Below are 21,671 nucleotides of genomic sequence, written 5' to 3'. Positions count from 1 at the left end.
ACATGCTTTGTCTATCAGAGTAAAGGGGAGGTTAAGCCTGTTTCCCTCCAGTCTTTGGAAGGTGATTAACTGTGTTTTGTGTCATCAGTGCAATGGTTTTTGATAAATACATTCTAAGCACTACTGCCTCCTCCTATTGCTCTTCTGGTTCTACAAAATATGCTGTAATCCCAGTGCTGTGGAGAGAGTGTTGACATTCTTGAGAAATGCCAAGTGACACACATAGCTGAACACAATCATTACGTATTTTAGTTACTCTGAAACAGTAAACTAAACAGTTTAGTTACATATTTATCAAGATTGCACTTTTACACTATAATTAAAAGACTTTTTAAAGGCAGTTTATTCAAGGGAGAATCCTGGCATTTTTCCTTGCTTACAGACCAAATCCCCAGGCATTCCTCCTTACCAACAAGCCCAATTAGATTTAGCACTCACAGGAGACATTTCTGGGTGTGGTTTCTTTTCCACACATAGCAATTATTTTTAAATGGCTTGTTCTTGTGCAAATAAGACTTACAAGTCTAAACCAAGGCTACCTGTGTAGATTTTTAGTTATTCTAAAGAGCCAAAATTCCAGCAGCATCCACAGTCCTCTCAGGCTTCCCTTACTTCCAAAAATGTCCTATATTGCTAGGATTTCCATGATGGATACCCATCATGCAATTAACTAACCTTGTAACATCTGACAAACACCAGTATGGTTTGCTGGATATGAGTCTGTAGCCATTAACTTCAATTTTGGCAAAACTATTTAAAGCCTACTTAACCTCCAGATCAGTTTTAGGAAGTGACAAAAGCCAGATTTATATGGTAGTAAAAACTGTTAAAATCATCTCCCTTCTTCCTTCCCCAAATTTTCCAAAGCAAAACCAGCAATTCAGTACCCAACTTTAGTGAAGCTTATAAAAAAAAATGCTTTAGTAATTCATTTGCTGTTCAAAGATCTTTGGGATATCTATTAACCAAGAGAAAATGTCTGTAACCTTTTAGGACTACAACTACACACAGGAGTCCCTGCAACTGTGCTAGACACTCTGCCCATCTCAGATATTCCTACTAATGCACCTGCCATTCCAAACAGCCAAATATGTTCACAAATTCATACAACATGAATGAACATGAGTGAAACATTCATGCTGTTTCAGTTCTACTAACCCAAGGAATTACAGTAAAACTCATCTTTATAAGAACAAGTGTGGGGGTTTTCCTCTTCCTTCTGAAACATTTCCACAAATCTCAATAAAAAAGGTGTCATATGTTCACAACAGTAGGCTAAGTGACCTTTGAAGGCAAGGAAAACAAAGCATAACTACCCTCTAATAAACCTTATGTACAGGAGAGATATCTTTTTAAATGACAAATACCACAAGTAAGAAAGCATTGCAAGTGAAAAAGGTGTTACTTCCATAAAGCACTTGGATAAAAATACATATGGTCCCTAGGGAAGTGGATTAAAAACCCAGGTAATTTTGTTTTTAAAGGAAACAACAAAAACAGACCAGGGCATAAGCCTCAGTGTTCCAGCCAGGTTATGCAGTGAATTAGTGACAGGATGTTGCTGAAAGTCACACCAACAATGTTCTCTTATATAGAATTTTGTTCATTTTCAAATTCAAGAAACATTCTTGAATTCTCAAAGGCTTCTGAAGTTACGAACTCCATGCCTCCTATGCTTACAGATACACAAGTTAAGCATATATGCCTATCAGTTACAAATAGCAGGAAAGGCTGTGTCAGCACTTACTCCCGGCAACGTGTGTCTGTTGAGTGACTCTTCTTCTGCTTGAAGTGTGGGTTCACGAACTAAACCAATCATTTTAGGTAGTTTTTCATCCCTTTCTCCAGAATCATCACAAATGCTGGATCTGTCCAAAGCAAAAAGGAAAATATCTTTGGAGATATAAGTGCTGAAAAATCTGAGAAAGCTTATGTGTGATTTTTGCATTCAAACTATGGCTGTTAATCTAACATTAAAAACTACCAGTTCCTTTTTCCCACACACAGCTCATTAATCTCTCAAGCCATTTTCCTCATCCTAAGCACCTCTCAGAAGATTCAGCTTCTGATCATAAGGTTAATAAAACCAAGCACTGGCGAATCACAGAGATAGTGCTGCAGGGAAAGATGAAACAGAGATAGCTTAGAAGAAATTTGGAAAGAAAATGTATTAAAGTGTGATAAAATAATTTTTTTCCTGCATCCCTTATTCCAGAGTTGCACAGTTGTGCCTTTTTTACAGGCAACAAACAAACAAACCAAAAAAACCAACCAGAAAATATTTAATAGGACATCTTTTAAAGCTTGCAATGAACCTAAATTTTTCTAAACAAACATAGATAACACAGGATTGCAAAGAGACAAGTTACATTGATCGGTTTTGTAGAATCATTTATTTGCATAAAGTGCTGTTATTAATTGACACTGGCAGTTCATAAGTTAATTCACATTTGTTCAAAACAAAAAATCAAGGCAACTCTTAAAAAACCCACATTGTTATTACAATTATTCCATCTTATTATATTTATTATTATTCTAGTTTTCTAATTCAACCTGAGGACAACACAATATTCAGCTAAGACCACAGACATGAGGAGAGCAAAGCAAAACAAGGGAGGAGGGGAAAAAAGTATCTGAAAATCATATATAGCTCCATTTCATTCAGCCCTTCCATACTGCAGAAGGGTAAAGAGGTACTGACTAGACACCATCATGAAAAAAGTCAGTATTTAAGCTGTCCTATGCTGCTATCTGCCCAAGCAGATCCAGAGAGAACAACATCTTCCTACCTCCCCTCCTTATGGGGCCTCCGCTGCACTCCCATTATTTTAGAAAATGAACACGGTTGAGTTTTTATGCATGCTCAGCCTATGCAGGTCAGATTTTTGCATTCTTTTACTACAGGCTTAATCTTTCTGGTAAGGCTACAGCAGTACTTTGGCAAAAGAACTTCTAAGAAAGAGGACAGTGCTTCTCCCCAAGTGTTTCAACAGGCTTTATAGCCTCTCCTTACCGAGACTGCCCGTTGTCCTCAGATGATGAGTGGAAGCTCTCCATCTCCTCAGTGTTCAGACCCAGCTCAGAACCATAGCTCTGGTGTACCAGTTGCCAGAATTCCTGCTTGGTTAGCCTCTGAAAGAAAGCGAGCTAGTCAAGAACCACAGTATAGGACAGTAAGGCACCGGAGGTAAAACAGCAACAAGTCTGAATTACACCACACCCTTTAACCTCAATTCTGAAAAGCACTGAAAGCATTTAGATATCACATTCCAAGATTGGATTTCAGCATTTTGGGCAACTGTACTCCCGTCTACTCCATATTCCCAACCGATCACTGTTTAACCAGACGTTAGATTGTCATTTCAAGAAAACACACACTTGTAGCCACTACTTGCTGCTTCGTGTGTCATCAACAATTTCACAGATACCTTTAAGATACCTCCCTCTTGATTTTTATTCAATATAGCACAAGATCAGTAACTATTAGACAGCCAAGGACTCCCTCTTTGATCCCAGACAAGCTGTTTAATTAATAGATACCTACCTGCCTGTTTCTTGAGGATGCTTAGAGTACTTTACAAATTGTGAGAGGCTTGCATTTCAGTCACTACAGTGGTGTCCACATCAGCCAACTGCCCACTTTGCCAAGGTGAGACAGGAGGCCCTAACTTTGGACCACCAGCAGTCTCTTTATGAAAAATAGCTGATTTTGTTCAGTATTACCTTGACTCACTACTACCTATCTTCTCTTTCTCTACAATATCTCTGCCCTGCTCCATGAATTCCCATAGCTACTGGAACATATTTTAAGTTCTCTTAGATCCAAAGTTTAGAAAGTGAAAGCGGTATCACACATTCATTTCTGCAAAGCAAGCAACAAGTTTCAAAGTCCACCTCAACTGCAAAGGGCTACACGGAGAAGAAAAAAAAAAAGAAATAAAGGAAATAAGGTTTTGGTATTTAGCAGAGCTCAGAGAGCAGTACTAGCGATCTTAAAAAAACAGAGACACCACACTGGAAAATGTGTCTTGGCCACAACTCATATCGATCAAGGGAACAGGACTGTGCTAATGAGGCAGTAACACAAGTACTGCTTACTATTTGCATGAAATGATGACATTAAATACGCATGCATTATTTAAAGGGCTTTTAAACGATCCTCTCCACCTCCCTGCTTCACCTGTAGAGTGTTACACTACCTGCAATTTTAGACAGACACGAAGGAGCTGACCCCCGGGCAGGAATGTAAATGCGGGGCCCCACGGCTCTTCCCCCCGCCCGCTGCCCGCGCCGTGTCCCGCACCGACACCAACCTGGCGCTTCCCGCCGGGCAGCGCCGCTCCCGGGACACCCCCGCTCCCGCCGGGAGCCGCCGCCGGGGCCGCCGCGCTCCCACTTCCTGCTGTGCGGCGGCGGCGGGGCCCGGCCGGGGCCGCCCCCGCGCCCGGAGCGGGGCCGGGGCAGCGCCTTCCCCGGCTGCTCCCGCCGGCCCGGGGCGGGACCGGGAGCTCCATCGGGGTCCCGCTGCCCCCGCGCCCCCGCTGCGGGACCCCCGCGCTGCATCGCATCTCCCGCCGAACCTCAGGGAAGCGTGCGAGGACCGGGGCAAGCCGGGCCCAGTTCGGGAGATCAGGAGGGGTTTTTCCCCTAGGGTGTTTTCCAGCACAAGAAGATTTCAGACTTTTCAGAAAGCAGCTGGCACAAGCATGCTATTGGCAGAGATCAGTTTCAAAGTATTTAATCCTACCGAGGACAAAGTAAACATTAAAACACAAAACACACAGCCATAAAGCAAGGGTCATAGCAGCTAGTGCCAGCCTCCTTCTGCCACGGGGGTTTGCTCTACAGAGCAATGCACTGCTAAAAACACGTGCATCAATATACAGCTGCCTTACTTTCCGCAGGCATGCTGTGTTTTGGAGCAATAAATTCATAATCATAAACAACTACCTACAGCTGCTATCATTAAGTGGCCCAAAACAGGTGCAAGCATTACAAAAATATTTCAAAAATATGACCGAGGTATCTCTAGATAGCACACCTTTCAACCAGAAATCAAAGGACAAGGGAAAAAGCTACTTCTACTTCCATTGCCCAATACTGCCAGTGCTTTTATTTCCAGTCATAAGAAAATAACTGGGAAATAGTTAATGTCACCAATTAAATTCACTGGCATGTTCCACAGCAGTCTATGAGCAAATCAGACTGCCCTCGTATAGTGAGCTTAATAGTTTGAGGAAAGCAGAGAAGCTTTTCAGCTATGCATTTTAGGAATCTATAAAGCTGTTTCCTGTGGTTTTGTAAAGTCAATGCTACCAACTTCTGCTTCTAAAACAGGATTCTTGTGCTCTGCCCAATTATTTCTAGCTCAGCTCGATATAATAAGTTCTTAATGGTCACAACCCAAGACCAAACCAGACTTGCTTTATTTTCTCAGAAAGGATCAGTTCTGAAAGCAAAGAAGGGCATAAATTTTCTGGGTCAGACTTCAGCTTCTGAGAGGATGGTTTAGAGAAGCTCTGAAGCTTGAAAGGCTGAATCTAAACATGAATTACTTTGCCCATTCAAGGTGATGGTCTGTGCTGGGTTTTTCCTCAGTTTTCTTTGTGTACAAACACAAAGGCTACAAGAAGCAGCTGCAAAACTCTTTTGTCTTTCCAGCAAGAGCATAAAACATCAATACTTTGCTTCACACTCAACAAAGCAGTGTCATGGCACAAGCAATACTACAGAATAACACTGACAGAAGCAAAGCTGCGGATTTTTACCCCCTATCGACAAATGCAGAAATAAGAACAAGACATGCCATACAGATTGACTCAAGAGACAGCCCACCACACACCACACTCCTGCCAGGCGACTCTGTTACAGAACTGTCTGACTGCTTATTTGCAGAACAGGGGAGGAAAACAGCAAATTTGCTCTCTAACTGCCCAAACATGAAGGTCAGAATCAAACCAAGCCCTCTTTGATCTCTAAAATAACGCTTGTTGCACACAAAGGTGCAAATAAACCTCTCTTTTTTCACAACCTTCCTGAGAAGCTGCTGGAGAAGGCAGAAGTGTTGTCCTGGAAGATGTCTGCCATAAGAAGCCCAACTGATCAGAAATTCTGGTCCCTTCTCACACCTCTAGACTTACCTGCTACCATGTCTCTGGAGACAGGTGCAAATCTCTACCCAGCAAAGCATACAAAGAACAATAGGAAAGTAAATCCAACTCTAAGGAAGAGGACTCATGGGAATTGAGACCGATTAAGTTAAGATCTTGTTCCATTAGAAATAAGGAGTGCTGTGTTTGTTTGGGATTTGAATGACCTGTCTAATTACATTTTAATTTGTTCCTTCTCCCTTAAACTGGAGGGATATTTGACACCCACGAGCTTTAGGAAAATAAAGCAAAGGTATAAATGGCATTGCTCTTACTCTCAATAGCAGCCATAGTAAACTTGTTTTACCAATCTGGAAAGCCTATTGCAAAACAGGATTTTCAGCTGATTTTATAAACCAATGTATTATTGAAAGCTGCAGTGGATATGGAAGCAGCTATCTGTTTTATCAACACTGGTGTCATGTCTCTTCCAGACCTGCATTAATGATTCCTTATTTTCCATGATGCTGGATCATTTAAAAAACAATGCAAGGTAAAAGCCTAAGAGACTCACTCTGCACACATGTTGCAATAGGGATGGAGAAAAAAAAGATAGAATTTTGCTTGAAAGAAAAAAATATCTTTACATGGACATTTAAAGAATAAAAAGCCTAAGAAAGGACCATCTTAAGAGGAAGGTACCCACTGATTCCCAGAAAGGCACCAGATGCACAGTACTGTATTCTGAGCAAGGTCTAAAGGAGAAGTTACGAGCTAGAGAATTACAACTCAGCTAAAGGGGACCAGGAGTCCTGTTAGAACAGTGATGCAAAGTTGGGGGAAAGCATCTGGATGGATAAGTTTAGGCACAGAATAGCATCTAACCATTTGATGTTTTTCTTGCACAGTGCAAGCCCCTTCTAGTAGAAAGGCAGACTTAACAAAGGACTACTTGTTCAGCCACCTAGGACATGCAATACTTAAGAGGTACAAGACACAACAGCCTCGAGATGGAGATCTGGGAAAGGGCATGCTGACCCCACCACGAAGTTCTGCAGGTGATGAAAGCTTCAGGTGTATCAGGTAAAGCAGACAGGTCACTCTTCAGAGGTGAGACCTCGTAACAGGAAATCTATGCCCAGGAAGTGCTGAAGAGGCCAGTGACTGAAAATTACCTCAGCATAGACATGATTTGAAGCAAATACAATTCCAGTCTCCTGGATCCAAATCCTGGAAATTGGGGATCATTCATCATCAGGTGGCGCAAACCAGCGCTGTGACAGCTGCAGTCAGAGTTATTCTGATTACAACAGAATTACTTTATTTCACAATTTAATATGGCATACCAAGCCAGGGCCTCAGATGTATGAGATATTTTTCAAATGTATGTTTTCCCTGCCATGGGGTAGTGAGGAGAAAGGAGTAAAACTGCTTGGATGTAGCAAGGGCTCTCTTTTAGCAGCAGTTCAGTAGACAGCTGTCATTGTAGTGGAGTCAGTGGATCCAGCTCTAGCAACCTCAGTTTCTACTTTCAACTCCACAGTGCCCCTCTATAAGCTTGATCTAGTATAGAATCATAAAGTAGGCTGACAGGTGACTCAAACACATTCTAGCAGAGAATCAGAAGTCATTATTACATTGCAGAAGTAGGAGCTCAACCTAACAGAAATCCTGTTTCAGTAACTAGTTCCAAACATACTACATTAAAAAGCCCTACATATACCTCATGGAAATGTTCCATATTACAACTGAGAACCCCAGGCAGAAAACCTCATAGACTTACCTTTTAACATACTTCAGTGAGGATGCAAGCAAGCTAACAGCAAGATTTGATAAAAAGAATAAGGATAGTTCCCAAGCTACTCAAATGCACCGATCCCTAAAAACTGCTGGCTTAATACATCTCATCTTACATGCAGTCCATGCCTCCTGCTTTCTTATCTATCCTTCAGTTAGTACTCTGAAGTGAAAAGTCATTCCTTATGTGACACTCATTCCAGTGTCACAGAGTCGAAACACACAAGGAAAACTAATACTGAACAGCACAAAGCTTGTTACCTCTGTTCCAGCCCCTTGGGCAGACTTGTGTACCTGATGTCCATACATTCACCCTCCAGCACCACAAACTAATCAACTGAATACGGTAATTGCTATTCCTGACAAATGCATAACAGAAGAAAGCAGGGTTACTTCCAGTTGCACATTCCAGTTGTTAAAAGATGACACAGTACATTGTGGCTGGGTTCAAGACAAGATGGTTATGATGTTACAGTTAAATAATATTTGATTTGGGGGAGAAGAGATTAGCAGGAAACATTAGTTTTGCCTTAAATTGCACTCTCATTATTTTCAGCTTTTGTTTGACAAAAAGTGCCTTTAGTCTGCCCTAAAATTAACATAACCAAAAAAAGGGTAGCTACAACCTATAAGTAGTCCAACAGCTTCAATCCTTTGGGGGCCATTGTAGCACAGTTATATGTGGATATTTCAGTGTGCAATTGCAACTGTGTTAAAATATTTAAACAATGAGAGCTATAAACAGGAAGAAATTGGTTTACAAAAATTATCTTTCTTACAGTGATGTTCTGCAAAAGTGTCAGTGCATTTTTGGAAAGAAGATTAGCTTAAGTATCCACAAATTGCAATATAAATCAAACTAACTCACATAGGTTGCCAAAATACACTTCCATATCATACAGCTTGCCTTTGTTGCATTTATTCAAGGTCAGGGGAGTTGTAATGAGCTGGATGGCAAAGGTTCAGCTAACTTAACCGAGAAGGAGATTTTAGGCCCTTTTCCTTAAAAGTTTTCACTGAGAAAGCCTCTTGTCTTTTGAATCACAAATTAATCATAAAAAACATAAAGCAAGTGCATACTAATTTAGTAACGTATGCTTGAGCTGGTAGTGAAGAGAAGCATGCAACCTATATGCTCCATCAACAGCAGAGTTTAAGTGGCAGTATGAGAAGGAAAGGATGAGAATTTTATCTGGGACATAAAGTACAAGGAACCAAAGGAGAACATCAGATTAGAATTCTAAGTCAGAAAGGAAAAGCTAACTTCAAGTCTCTTATCCTCCAAAGACACATATGCCCACATTAGAAAAAGGTACTGACAGGTACAAACTCACCTTATCCAGCAACACATTCTGCCATAAACGGAAGATACTGAGGTAGCTTCTGTCTCTTGCACTGAATGACGTGAAGAAAAACTGCAGGAAAAACAAGGTGAAAACAAAAAAAGCTCACTTGTAGGTACTTTCAAGAACCCCAGAATGCTTCCTTGTATCTTGAATATTGTAAGGTTTTCAGCAACAGCATGCCTCTTTTCACATTCAGCAAATCCGGGGTATATTCCTCACACTCCACACTTTTTATCACTTTCCATAAGTAAGAGTCAGACCCCCAACGTCCACCCAGTATATAAAGACACTTGCTCTTCTGGGCATCTGACTACCCTTGGCATGAAGGAAGAGCTCTTCCTCAACTAAGTACGCACCTAAATGTCTCCCACTTCCACATAGGAGGTGAAGCAAATCAGAGATGCATATGCCTGTTTCTTACAGGTCACAGCTCTTTCCATCCTTTTGCCACACATTCGTTTTACTAACATTTTCACATGAGATGATGTGAAATTAAAATAATTAAAATATGAGATCAAATTAGATGCATCGTTTGCAGTATTAAAATCTTTCCCATTTGAAAGTTATTTTTTAGCAAAGAGGTCTATCTTCCTTGTTGATGAAAGTTAATATTGGATAAATTGAGAGGGAATGGCCAAATATGAGGAATCACAGTTCCTTCACAAAGAACAACTCCACATTAACTGTGGAAAGCTATTCTTTGCATCCACCCAAGAATTATTATTTTCAAGGCACTTACAGAAGAACTGCGTTGCACGTAAGAAAATTCTGCATCATGCTTTTCAGTTTTTCAAATACACACTCACAAACTTAATTTCCCAGCACATATAACTGCATGTTCTAGGGTAAATTTCTCCATAACTCAAAACCCATGACACCACAGTCCTTTTATTTTCAGCAATTTTCTTCCAGGGGCACTTTAAATCCAGTGATTCATATCACTTTAATATTTTTCCAATATCAAGAATGCACATTCTGAATTCATGCCCTGAACTTATAGTTTTCAAAATGGCTTTCCTTTTAGTCAGTGAGACAAAGCCTCTTCCTTCCTGGTTACTGCATCAACACTATGAAGGAATTCTACAGTCAAACTAAAGTTGAATTACTAAGCCAATATGCATAGGGACCAAACCACCAAGTCTGTCCCAATCCCACCAAGTCAGTCCCAGTCACACTTAAAATTTGATAGGGAAGTTACTTATGCAAATATAAACTAGAACAAGTGCTCTGTCTTAGACATTATAATTTAACAAGAATATATTTTAAAACAACTTTTCACCTTCTCTCCTTTTGTTGCTATTTGTATGGCATTTGGAATGAGCCGAGCAGTCTTCTCCTTTGTCATGAAAGTGATATCCTTCAAGGCAATAGAAATCTAAGCAGAAACAGATTTAATAAGACATATCAAAAAATAACTGTTAAGACTAAAAATTTAAAGTTACAGAACATGCAAGAGGAACTCTAACCCTAAACCCTGGGATGCAATTTAGTTGAGATCACAAAGGCAATTACAGTCTTCACTTGCTAAGCTTAACAGCAAGTATTCCAAAGTAGAAGCTAAGGTGACTTAAGAATAATCTCCTTTCATATTAGGACTACGGAAGCAAGTGGTTCTTTCTTTTTTCCCTCCACTCCTCCAGCCATACTCCACAATCCCAACCAAATAAAAACCACAGATGCGAAAGCCAATCTCAATCAGCATGCTAGACATAAAGCAAGACAGTCTATTATCTGATCTCTCTTGTCTATGTCATCTCACAGAAGTTTGCAATATATCCCATTTTCAGAGGTTTATTTGCAGTCCAGACACTGCAAGAAAATCTTCCTGCTTAAGTGTGCTTGCCTTATATATTAGTACTTGAAATTTAGAAGAGCATGGTCTGACTGGCTGCAACAAGCCATTTCCATTCAGCCTACCCCCTTCACTTGCAGAGAAGGCTGTGCTGCCATTCTGCTTGGAAAAAGGAAGAACATACAGCTGTATTTGCTTTTTCCCCTGCGTGCAGAAGGTCCTCCACTTATTCTCTGTCTGCGTCAACATAACCTGCTAAGGAGGTCCCCCAACTTGGCTCTACCATTGTAGCTGATGAATTCAGATTGTCTAAAGATTATCACTGAAGATACCACTCAGCTATACAGGGAGCAACAGCATACAAGGATGTATGCTGTTTTGGCTGAAAAATCAGTCTTGAAAGAGTCTACGTGTTCAAGGGTGTAATTTCAAAGGGTTTATTTTTAATTTATTTCAAGTCTCAAATAAGAAATATTCAGTCAAATACATTTGATGAAATTAAGCTTTGTTTTTTCAGTTAAGTATTTCTACATACCCTCACTGTCCTAAGTATACCAGCTATTTGTTGTTCATCCCGTGTATTTCAGAGAACTTAAATTTAAGAGATTAACTTAAGATATGAGCAGTCTTACAGCTCACAGAACATTTTGACACAACCATCACCTACTACCTAGGTTATCTTCCTTTTCTCATTCTCTGCCTTATGAAAGTTCTACAGCAGATGCAACAACTGCTTGAATGAAAAATTTAACTCATTAACCTAATTTTTACAGAAAAAGAGGGCCAACATATCACAAATACCGAATTTTGTCCATGCTGTTCAAAAGCTACAGACCACAATATGAGAACTTGCAGAGATCATTTATCAATTCCCTTTTGCTGTTCTTAGGTGCTCATATTTACATGTGAGACTAAATCAAGTGAGCTTCAATGCTGGAGAGTTTTCAAATAGGGCAACACCATGTATTGTGTCGTGCTTCTGGTCTTATAGGGGAAGATTATGTGTTATGTCCCTTTATAGGGTAACTCTCCTTAGTAAGGAGAGGCAAACTGTCACCCAGGAATGTAAAAGATCAGCTTTTGCATAATTCCTAAACTTCCTATGCTGAATGACTGACTGAGCAGGCTTACTTCAGCATTAGGATGTCTCCAATGCTATTCTCATTTTACAGAGCAATGCATCTGCATATCAACTCAGGGATGCAGGCTCTTTCTTTACAGCCCAAAGTCACTAGCATGAGATTGACAGGCCAAACTTTGCTTGAGGGACTCTACCCCAATATCGTGATAGCATAGGACAAAGAAAAGGTGGGATTCAAGTGTGCTAAGCAATCTTACTGTGGTCTCCCATCGGAAAATGTTGCTGTGGAAACAGAGCCAGTTTTCAGAGAGATATAAGCGCCCTTGTAGCAGGATATCCTTCTGGAGTGCACAGGCGTAATCTATGTAGAGAGAGCAAGAGCAAGTTACTCACTCACTGCAGCACAGTTGACCCAACCTTCTTAACTAGAACGAGATAGGAATATTACAACATAATAAAAAGCCATTTCTTTCATTCTTAAGAAGTCTACAAAGGCAGACTTGTACTGGGTTGCATCCAGACCATTGTTCTGGGAACACCCAGAGTTAATGGAATATCTCTGAGGACAGCACTCCATGTATCAACCCTCTGTGCATTATCCTATGCTTTCAGAGAAGAGGTATCAGGCAAGACCAGGAACACGTGAGAAGTATTAATTAGTAAAACTTCAAAGTGCCTAAACAACAGAATACACAAACATTTTATAACAGATTATACTGTCAACTCCTACATAATGGTAGTTCATATGTTGTAGTAAGATAATAATTTTCCACTAAACAGCTCCTATTACTAGCTAAAACTATCCGCAGAGTGAGACACTAAAGGGCATCTTGAAGCTATCCAGTTTTCAGGCGGGGGATATTTTCAGAAGCTGTCATTTTTATGATACTGTCTCTGACTGAAACATCCCTATTGAGAAACAAATTTCAGCTAGAATGTAATTACGCATCATCAGATACCTGCTAATTATGAACAAGAGCAGAGGATTTGGTTGCACTTTATAAAAATCTCCGAGAGCTTTCACTATTTCAGAGCCTGAAGATTCAAACAAAAGGAATTTTCAGAAGTACTACTGCTAGATAATTAAGGCAGACCTCTTCTGGAAGCTCTGACCTAAAGAAGGCTACCTTACATATAGAAAATACCCAGAATGTAGGTATTCATGCAGGATATTAATGATTTTAACTTTAGAGGTATCAAATGTCTTTGTTATTTTGAAAAGCATTGTATCTGGTATTGTCCGAGCCAGAATTTTGATTTTGTGTACTACAAGATTAATACAATTCTTGTTCAATTATCAAGAGGTTCAGGGGTCCCCAACATCCTAACTTCAAGCTAAGTCTGCATCTACAGAAGCTTTTATTATAGTTTTTAACGTTCCCTTGGGTTTTTCCCCTCAAATAATCAAGTGGAAATAAAGTTTCTTGCAACAAGAATGAGACATATATACAAGCCCTTGGAGACATAGCTGTAAACAGAATTACATAAACTTAAATCTAAACCAGTAAGTGCATGTTTAACAAAAAGTCAGATACCAAAATGCTAAGAGAGGAAGCAGGAGTTTGAGGTTAAGGACTTGAGGAAAGCATTACTAAGAAGTTTGCATGGAAAGGATTTAGACCTATAAAGGTCATCACTGGGCAAGTGATGAGCAACCCCATCTGACCTACTTACACAAAAGAAAATATCAAAACAAAAGGGAGAGATTAGCATTTCTCCTTCTAAGTTTTCAAAATCAGTAACTAAATATGCTGATTGTAAACAACATTTTCAGACAAATTATAACAGCACTCCTTTAAGCTCTGATTTAGAAAGTCTAAGTAATTCTTTTCATTTTAAGAAAATATTTCCTACAATCTTTGTATACTGTGCTCATTACAGTGGAATAGTTGCTTCTTTTTAACAGCTAAGTTATGAACAAGAGCAGTTACAATTCTTTTAATGAACAGCAGCAAGTAAGGGCTTCTCTGAGCACTGTAAAGCCTATAATAAGTTTCTCTGCACCAAGCAAAGGAAGAGCTCTTTGCTTGGGGGATGCAAAAAGTCATTTCAGAGAAGCGCTGTTTTTACAGGGTAAAAAAAAAACTATATAAAAGTAGTGACTTTGCTTCTGATGGAGCAGGTGCTAAATTGTTGAGATTAACCCATTAGTAAATATTTCTCTAAGTCCTAGGCAGTCTGTTCTTTGAAACTGTGCTTCAGAGTTTGCTCCATGGCTTTTTGTATCAATCAAGTATAAGGAGAAACATCAAAACAATGCTTTGAAGTAATACCTATTTCTTCTGTTTTACTTTGGGTACTAAAGTATTTTAAAAATTCAGAAGGCATTTCAGAGGATAACTGCCCCCTTCTGAGGCTGGAAAAAGACACAAAGATTTAACTGTTTCAGAGCTGTCACTTGCACACTGCGAGCATACACTGACAGCCTCTCAACAGTAATTTCCTTAAAGGTTGCATAAAATGAGACATTCATTTTAAACAGTCACAATGCCCCTTTTGTATAAAAATAACACCCAATTCTTGGACAGGGTATTTGTTAAACAAATACAGTGCAGGCAGGTAATAAAGGAGGGAATAAGGTGCATCACTGTATTCGAAGGAGGCAGGTTACATGTTTACCTTCTATGGATTCTACAGTGGACTGAATCAGGGAACTGGAGCTCAAAAGGAATATCTCTGTGTTGAGATGTTATGCACCATAGTTTGATATTCTCTGACATCAGCTTCTTTCCTCTCCTATTCATCTGAAAAAGTCTTTTAAATTAGAAACACCCACTGTGTCACTCAGTCTCACAAGTTACATTAATCAAGGTGCCTAGGCAAGGGTGTTAGTTCCGGGGAGCAAGGAGAAATGCTCCTTGCAAGGATGATCTACCTACCTAACAGGGTCTCTGAAACATCCTTAACTTTGTATCCACGCTCCAAACCATTACAACTGCGGAATCATTCCCCCCTCCACCAACATCTACAGCAACTGACTGTCAGAACTATTTGCCTCTTTAAAGTAAGAGAGAGGATGCAGACACTCATAGGATAGAAAATAAAAGGTTGTAACACTGCAAGAGGTACACCAAGTTGGTTGCCCCTGCTGGAAAGAGCATAAGACAAATTCAGTGCTCTTAGGATTAAATTCTACCTCTGCTATTCTCACACTACCATCTCACAAGCCTGGCAATGCATGTATGCAAAGTTTATGTGCTCAGTGCTCACCCTGACCTTGCATAATGATCTAACTTGTCCATTGTCAGACAATCATATCTCCACTATGGGTTTTGTCTAAAAACGCACTAAAAGTAGCATCAGGAAAAGTCATTAAAAGGTTTCCATCCTGTATCTAGATGAATTGGAGGATTCTGCACCCTCTCCTTCACTTCTCAATCCCCAAAAAGAATCTGTCATTTTCCCAAAGCAGTCAGTACAGGAGAGGAGTATGAACCTGACTTTCCCTTAAGGCATCTGGTGCTATTTCAGAGACAGGAGAATAGAAAGTTATCAGCTGTAGTTAGAATTTGCCATAAAAAAAAAATCAAAATGCTTTGACACTACTGCAATCTGGAGTTATCAGCCAGAAGACAAGGATTTTTGCTGTGATTATGTCTTACCTACTATGAGTCTCTCTGAGTCTGGCAGATGAGAAAACTGCCTCTTGAATTCTTCACTCCTATATTTGTAAGTGGAACTTGAGAGCTGCAACAAAGAACAGTAAAAGGTTATGCAAACAGATTTATTTTCGGCCTTCAACTGTCTTCATACTGGAAGCGTAATTTTATCTTGAAGAACAAATGAACATCAAAAGAGCAATAAAGAATAGATGGTATCTAAATGTGATCATCACTGTAACTTTATGCTTGCTTATGGTAAGAGTATTTAGGATAGCATGGGCCAAACTATTCCCTGTATCAGGCCAGATGCCAATCACAAGGCATTACAGTTGTATGATGGCAACCTGCTGCACTCATAAGGAGATGAGAGCCCTTCTGGGACTAAATATTCTAGCACAGGCTAAATGAAGAGGCAGCAAGGCCACAACACAGAGGTGACAGAGTAGATCAAGCCCTCATGTAGGCCACTAGCTAGACACAAGGACACAACCTAGAACACCTATGTCTTACTTGGAGCACCATTTCAGGAACACTACAATGCACTGGATTTTTCTCCAGTTGGTATAACTAGACTTGTAGGAATAAAGGTAATATTTTCCTCCAATAAGCACAAATAACAGCACCACCATCACTTCTTGATTTTCTGATCTATTCTACATTTCACCTCATATTCAAGGAGATCACTGTTTATATGATTCATTTGAGATTCAAAGTGGGCAGCAAACTCACAGTACAGAAGACTATCTTGATGGACTTTTAACTCCTTATTCTTATAAAGAAATGTTCCTGCTCCCACTCAAATAAAGAGCTTCAGCATGTTCTCCAGAAAATATTCTCCTGTGAAAGCCCTATTTTTCATTTTGCAGTTATAACACGGCCATTTTTTTTTCTTGACAGATGTTGGACACTTATTTTAGAGGCTGTCATAACTACCTAACTAAATGCTGTATAAGGCCATGACTCAGCTGGACTATGGCTAAGACAGGAAGAAATTGCTTTCAAGTGTTACTAAAATCAGGTATAAATATAATGAAAAGACCTCCTTTACACTTTTTTTAACCTTTCTGAAGATCTTAAGCACACTGCTGCTCTTCTCTCCTTGAGCAACTGTATTACTCCAAAACTTGACATTCACCATTAAATCCATCTATGCCATAAGATTTGTTGCTACTTACTTTTAGCATGGGGGAAGAAAGGAGGCAAAGAACCACTTTTGACTGTATAACCTTGCAGGATGTTTACTACTTTTGACACACTCCTGTTGTATGTTAGTTGGTCTACCCTTTCATTATGTTTATGCTTGTTGTCAAAACAATCCCAGAACAAAGGCAGATTTATCAGGGTCTTTTAATAAACTAGAGCCAATACTGCTCCCACCTCCTCCTCAAGATTCTCATATTTTCGCTCTTTTTTCCACAGAGGACATTTCCTGCTTCTTGCAGCTCGAAAGTTTGCTGAACACCACCCTAGACTCACAGACTATGATAGTCTGTCATCTACTTATACTTGAGAATTGAGCTCTTAGGCCACAACAACACTTAAGTGCTACTTCAAGGTCAAATGTTTAAGTGCACCTAACACAGGAGAGAGCAAAGTTGCCCTGACTCGGTTCAGCTTTAAAAAAAAAAAAAGTTAACGTTTATTTTATTCATGGTAATTAAAGGTAAGTCTTTACATTTGATCACTGCTTGAGGAGGTATTTGCTGTCCACTAATATTCTGAGCATTGTAATGCAAAAAGACAGTGAGGGATGGAGACTGAACAGACATCCACCCTCCCCTTCTGAGAAAAGTAAACATGAAAGCTTTGGGTGCAGGTAAAGGGTGACATGTTTAACATGTCCTCTAAGCTGTATGCTTCCAGTTATATTTCAGTTGTTTCTGAGATTATAAAAATAACATTCTTGGAGAGCATGTAACCTCCTGAAGTAGATAGGCTGTGGTTTCTTGGCCTAGCCACATCAAGCCCTGAAACGCACTTCTAACTGGTCATCCAAAACAGGCATCCAACAACTGCACTGCTTTGAAGAAACCAAGTTCTTTGCAATTACTCTGGAAAGAGACATAGGGAAAAGTGAGAAATTAACTCACATCTGTAAAGTTTCCACCTGTAGTTCCAGAGACCCTATGGTTTACACTCAGTCATACCTCAGTTAACTGAAGTCTAGCTTGTGTTGAAAATGCCAGCATACAAGGGGATAAAAGAACTGGTCTGCCATGAGAGCAAAAGAAAACTCACTATCTCCAAGTCTGATTTATGAAGCTATGATTTAGGCAGTAATGCTTTTAAGGAGAAAAGCAGTTTCTCAAACACACTGTATACAAGAGAAAAGAGCTACATTGGAGTTAAGCATTTTTGTTGTTATAAGACAAAAGGAATCAGAAGGAAAATAGGAACATCATAGTATCACAGATACATTTACATTAGTGTCTGAATCAGCCAGTTCAACAGCTCCAAGAATCCAAACTCAAGACACCGAGTTTTACTTAAAAAGGATTTTTTTTTTCTAGAGCATAAAACCTGCTATAGCTTCTGAGAAATCCTTGCTGGCATTTAGAAGTGTTGTCATGAGCAACAAATAAGAAAGCCTCTTATTAATTGTACCTTTCTACTGAGCTCTTAGGCCATTTATGCGCAGCTTGCTCTGAATCCTTATCTAATCAGCAGGAAAAGAGAGAGTGAGCACACTCAAACTTTCTACCCTTATCTTTTCTCTACTTTGCATGAAAACAGGCTCACTTAGATCTGTAATTGTTACCTATTCAATATATGGCTTGGTGATTAAGAGATCCCTCCATGGACTTGGGAAACAACAGGGACAATTAACACTACTGGCAATTTCAATTTCCCTGAAGTGAAGAAAATAAGACATTTCTATGAATACAGCATCTCTTATAATGGCTACTATCATGTCCAACATGTGGCAGCATTTGAAGCAGGTTGCCACCTCTGGGTTACAAAATCTAGCATCAAATATTAAAAGAAAGACGTAAATCAGATTATAGTATGATACTTAAGAGATGAAAACAGCAACTCATTTTTAACACATATACATTTCTAGGTTTAATTATAAGTCATCAGGCAAACACTTTGCCCGAGGATAATCTTAGGCATTTATGGTTATGCTATATTTAACCACAAGGGAAATTAAGTCGAGCCAACAATATATTAGCATTTTCCATCTGAACCCAAAAAATACACCAGAAAACTGTAAATAAGCATAAATGGAAAACCATCTTCAGTGACAACCAAAAAGTTTTACAGAAGACATTTATGTAAGAAACAGGTATTACTTGGAGACACATAACCAAGTGATTCTCACATGTTGTTTAGAAAAGGAACAGTCCAACTACATAAAGTCATGTTCCAGAAAAAAATATGTAAACTTAAATTAGGACTGAGTTATTTATAGGATAGGAAAAAAAAAAACTTCCCTTCACATTTACATCTTCAAAGTGTGGCTACTGCAAACAATTTGAGCCTCTTAGCAAACTGCAGAGGAAAACTAAGCTACGCCTTCTCCAAGGAGTACAGCAAAAACCCTAATCGTTATGAAATTATTTGATTGCACATATCACTAAGCATGCAAATAGTCAATCAACCTCAGCTAAATGGTTTGCACATTTTTTAACAATCAACTAATGACAGTAACAATTCTGAATTTACTTTGTTAATGTTTTCCCTTTGTTTTGAGAAACTACAAAACCCAAGTCACCTGACAATTTGCATTCCATGGTTTTGACATGCAGCTACAAATACAACAGCTGAGATCACAGGTAAGTTGACCTCACCAGTACAGCAACACAACTCTGATGTCACCTCATTTTAAGAGATGCACACGTGTCTCCCACTGAGCTTCAGTCTTGGTATCAGTTACCACCAAGTGCTTGAGGTCCCGGAATCAAACAAGCCTACAAGGAAGCTGCCCCACCGACTCCCCTTTTATGCTCAGAAGCCTCACTCAAGCAACAAAATATGGCCCATGGAACACATGGCTTTGCTTCTCTGTAAGTCCACATAAAGCACGTAAATCCATGCCACTCTCTCTAAACCCCACTTAAAGACCACCTGACATGCTATTCCCCAAAGACAGAAGAGATTGACCAGTAATTTCCTAAGACGTTTCTAGACATGGTCAAAACCAAATCTGGAGATATTAGTAAGGTTAGGATGAAAGTACATTATAATCCTACGCTAGCACGTTAAAACAAATATTAAATATTCTTGCAAAGGCTCCTGCATTTCTACTGAAGAACGCATTGTGTTCCTTCCTCTTCAAATTTGGCTAAAACCCTTCTTAGCATCAGCAGAAAGAAAAAGAAAGCAGCATCCAGAAAACACACAGTCAGAGAGGAGGTTTGATTTTATACAACAAGACTACTTTGTACTGGAAATATTCTTTAAACTTATCTGATAAGTGAGGAAAAAAAAAACAAACAACAAACAACCCAAAAGCAAACTAACAAAAAAGCCAAACCGAAACATACCAACATCCCATCTTCAGTGAGACTAAATCCTCCTTAGGATAGGTGAGAGCCAAGTTAATAGCCCTGAACAAAAGCCTCATTTAGCAGTGTAAGGCAGGCAAACTTGGGGCTTCACATACCCTAAAATAAATTCAGGCATGCTTACCCATAAACACAAGAACAAATCCCCTGGCACACTGAGATGGTGGTCTCCCTGCTGAGGCTACCTGTAGAAGGTGCCAAGTCTGACAAGCCTTTCCATCAGAGAATGTGGACAGCACTGCAGCCATTTCTTCAGTCCAGAAAAGTTCATTGTAACCACCCATCTAATTTATATCACACAAACCACAGCTCTCCTACTTTAAAACTAGAGATGTGATGACCAGATTTCCCTTTGGCAAAGAATAATATATATATTTTACCTTTTTAAATTAAAAGTCACTCCTGATGGAAAAATCCATCCTAGCTATGCATAGTTCTTCTACTAGTCTGTTAGTTAATCTTATCTTCACTCTGTGAATTATTTTTGGATTGTAAGCAAGTTACTCCATATCTTCTTTTGACATAGGGATTAAGCTTCTCAAGTATAATGGCAAAGAGATTTTTTCAGACTTGTTCTTGTGGCTTTTCTGAATCCCCTCCTATTTTTAATGTCCTTCTTGAAAGCTAAATATAGCATTGTCACACAAACACACAAATCTGACTCATATTTACTTTTAGGCACAAAAATCACAGTGAAAGCCTAGATCCACATGACTACCAGTCTCCCTTATCTTTTTGTAGTTATAGGGCAGAGCTTTCCATTTCTTCTGAAAACAAGCACTAGGCTGTATGTTAGAAGTGTCAGACTTGTTCTGTATACTTTATCACACGTCAACAGTCTAGATCCACTCAAAGTGATTTATTTTCACTAACCAAATCCTGACAATCACAGAAAAAAAAAAAACTGGTTTAGGAACAACTTTCAATCATTGAGTACTCAAAAGCTTTACTAGCAGTGACTTACTCTTCTTTTCTTTCTCTTAAAGGACAAAAACATTAAACTTACAAAGAGAAAGAACCACTCACAGGATGTGAAGAGCAGCACCACATTACTTAGCATGAGTTAATGTGCTGTGTACAGTATACTGTACACTTTGGTTTACTTATTTTTTGGTTTTGGGGGGGATTTTTGTTTTGTTTTTTTTTTTAAATAAGGAGGTATTCGATCACACCTGCTTACCCACACAGTTGTATTTAATTCATAGGTCATGAGAGGCATGTCAACCAACTAAAAAAAAAGAAACCAAGCAACTGTTGCCAGGGTTTGCTCAGCCACTGTACTCCTTAAGAGCTTGCTTTACAGAAGTTCCCATGTTCTCAAGGAAATGCGAACAAGGTCATAGTCACAGTGGGAGGGGGAAGAGTTTAGGGAGCCACGACTATTTTAATGACATTCATCATATGCTTTTTCCTTCACCCTTACCTCTGGGGAGTCTCATAAGCACAGGGCCACTGG

General features: G+C 39.4%; 1 protein-coding gene across 8 annotated transcripts in view; it reads right to left on the bottom strand.

Annotated features, from left to right (window-relative positions):
• GRAMD1C (GRAM domain containing 1C) overlaps nucleotides 1-21,671 on the bottom strand; it is a 52,802-nt gene that overhangs the window by 18,840 nt on the left and 12,291 nt on the right. For all 8 annotated transcript variants that reach the window (XR_003533827.1, XM_027681133.1, XM_027681134.1 and 5 more), the window contains exons 3-8: nucleotides 15,708-15,792; nucleotides 12,363-12,466; nucleotides 10,512-10,607; nucleotides 9,221-9,301; nucleotides 3,014-3,132; nucleotides 1,748-1,868 (exon numbers count right to left, since the gene is read on the bottom strand). Coding sequence is in view for 7 of the 8 variants with exons in the window: in XM_027681133.1 (XP_027536934.1) it covers nucleotides 1,748-1,868; nucleotides 3,014-3,132; nucleotides 9,221-9,301; nucleotides 10,512-10,607; nucleotides 12,363-12,466; nucleotides 15,708-15,792 (606 nt within the window). In the remaining variant the exon portion in view is untranslated. The remainder of the gene's footprint in view (nucleotides 1-1,747; nucleotides 1,869-3,013; nucleotides 3,133-9,220; nucleotides 9,302-10,511; nucleotides 10,608-12,362; nucleotides 12,467-15,707; nucleotides 15,793-21,671) is intronic.

This window comes from Neopelma chrysocephalum, unplaced genomic scaffold (assembly GCF_003984885.1).
Source record: "Neopelma chrysocephalum unplaced genomic scaffold, ASM398488v2 Primary Assembly neopelma1_60, whole genome shotgun sequence".
NCBI lineage: Eukaryota > Metazoa > Chordata > Aves > Passeriformes > Pipridae > Neopelma > Neopelma chrysocephalum.
The sequence above is the reverse complement of the archived record's forward strand: the minus strand, read 5'-3'. Positions and strand labels throughout refer to the sequence as shown.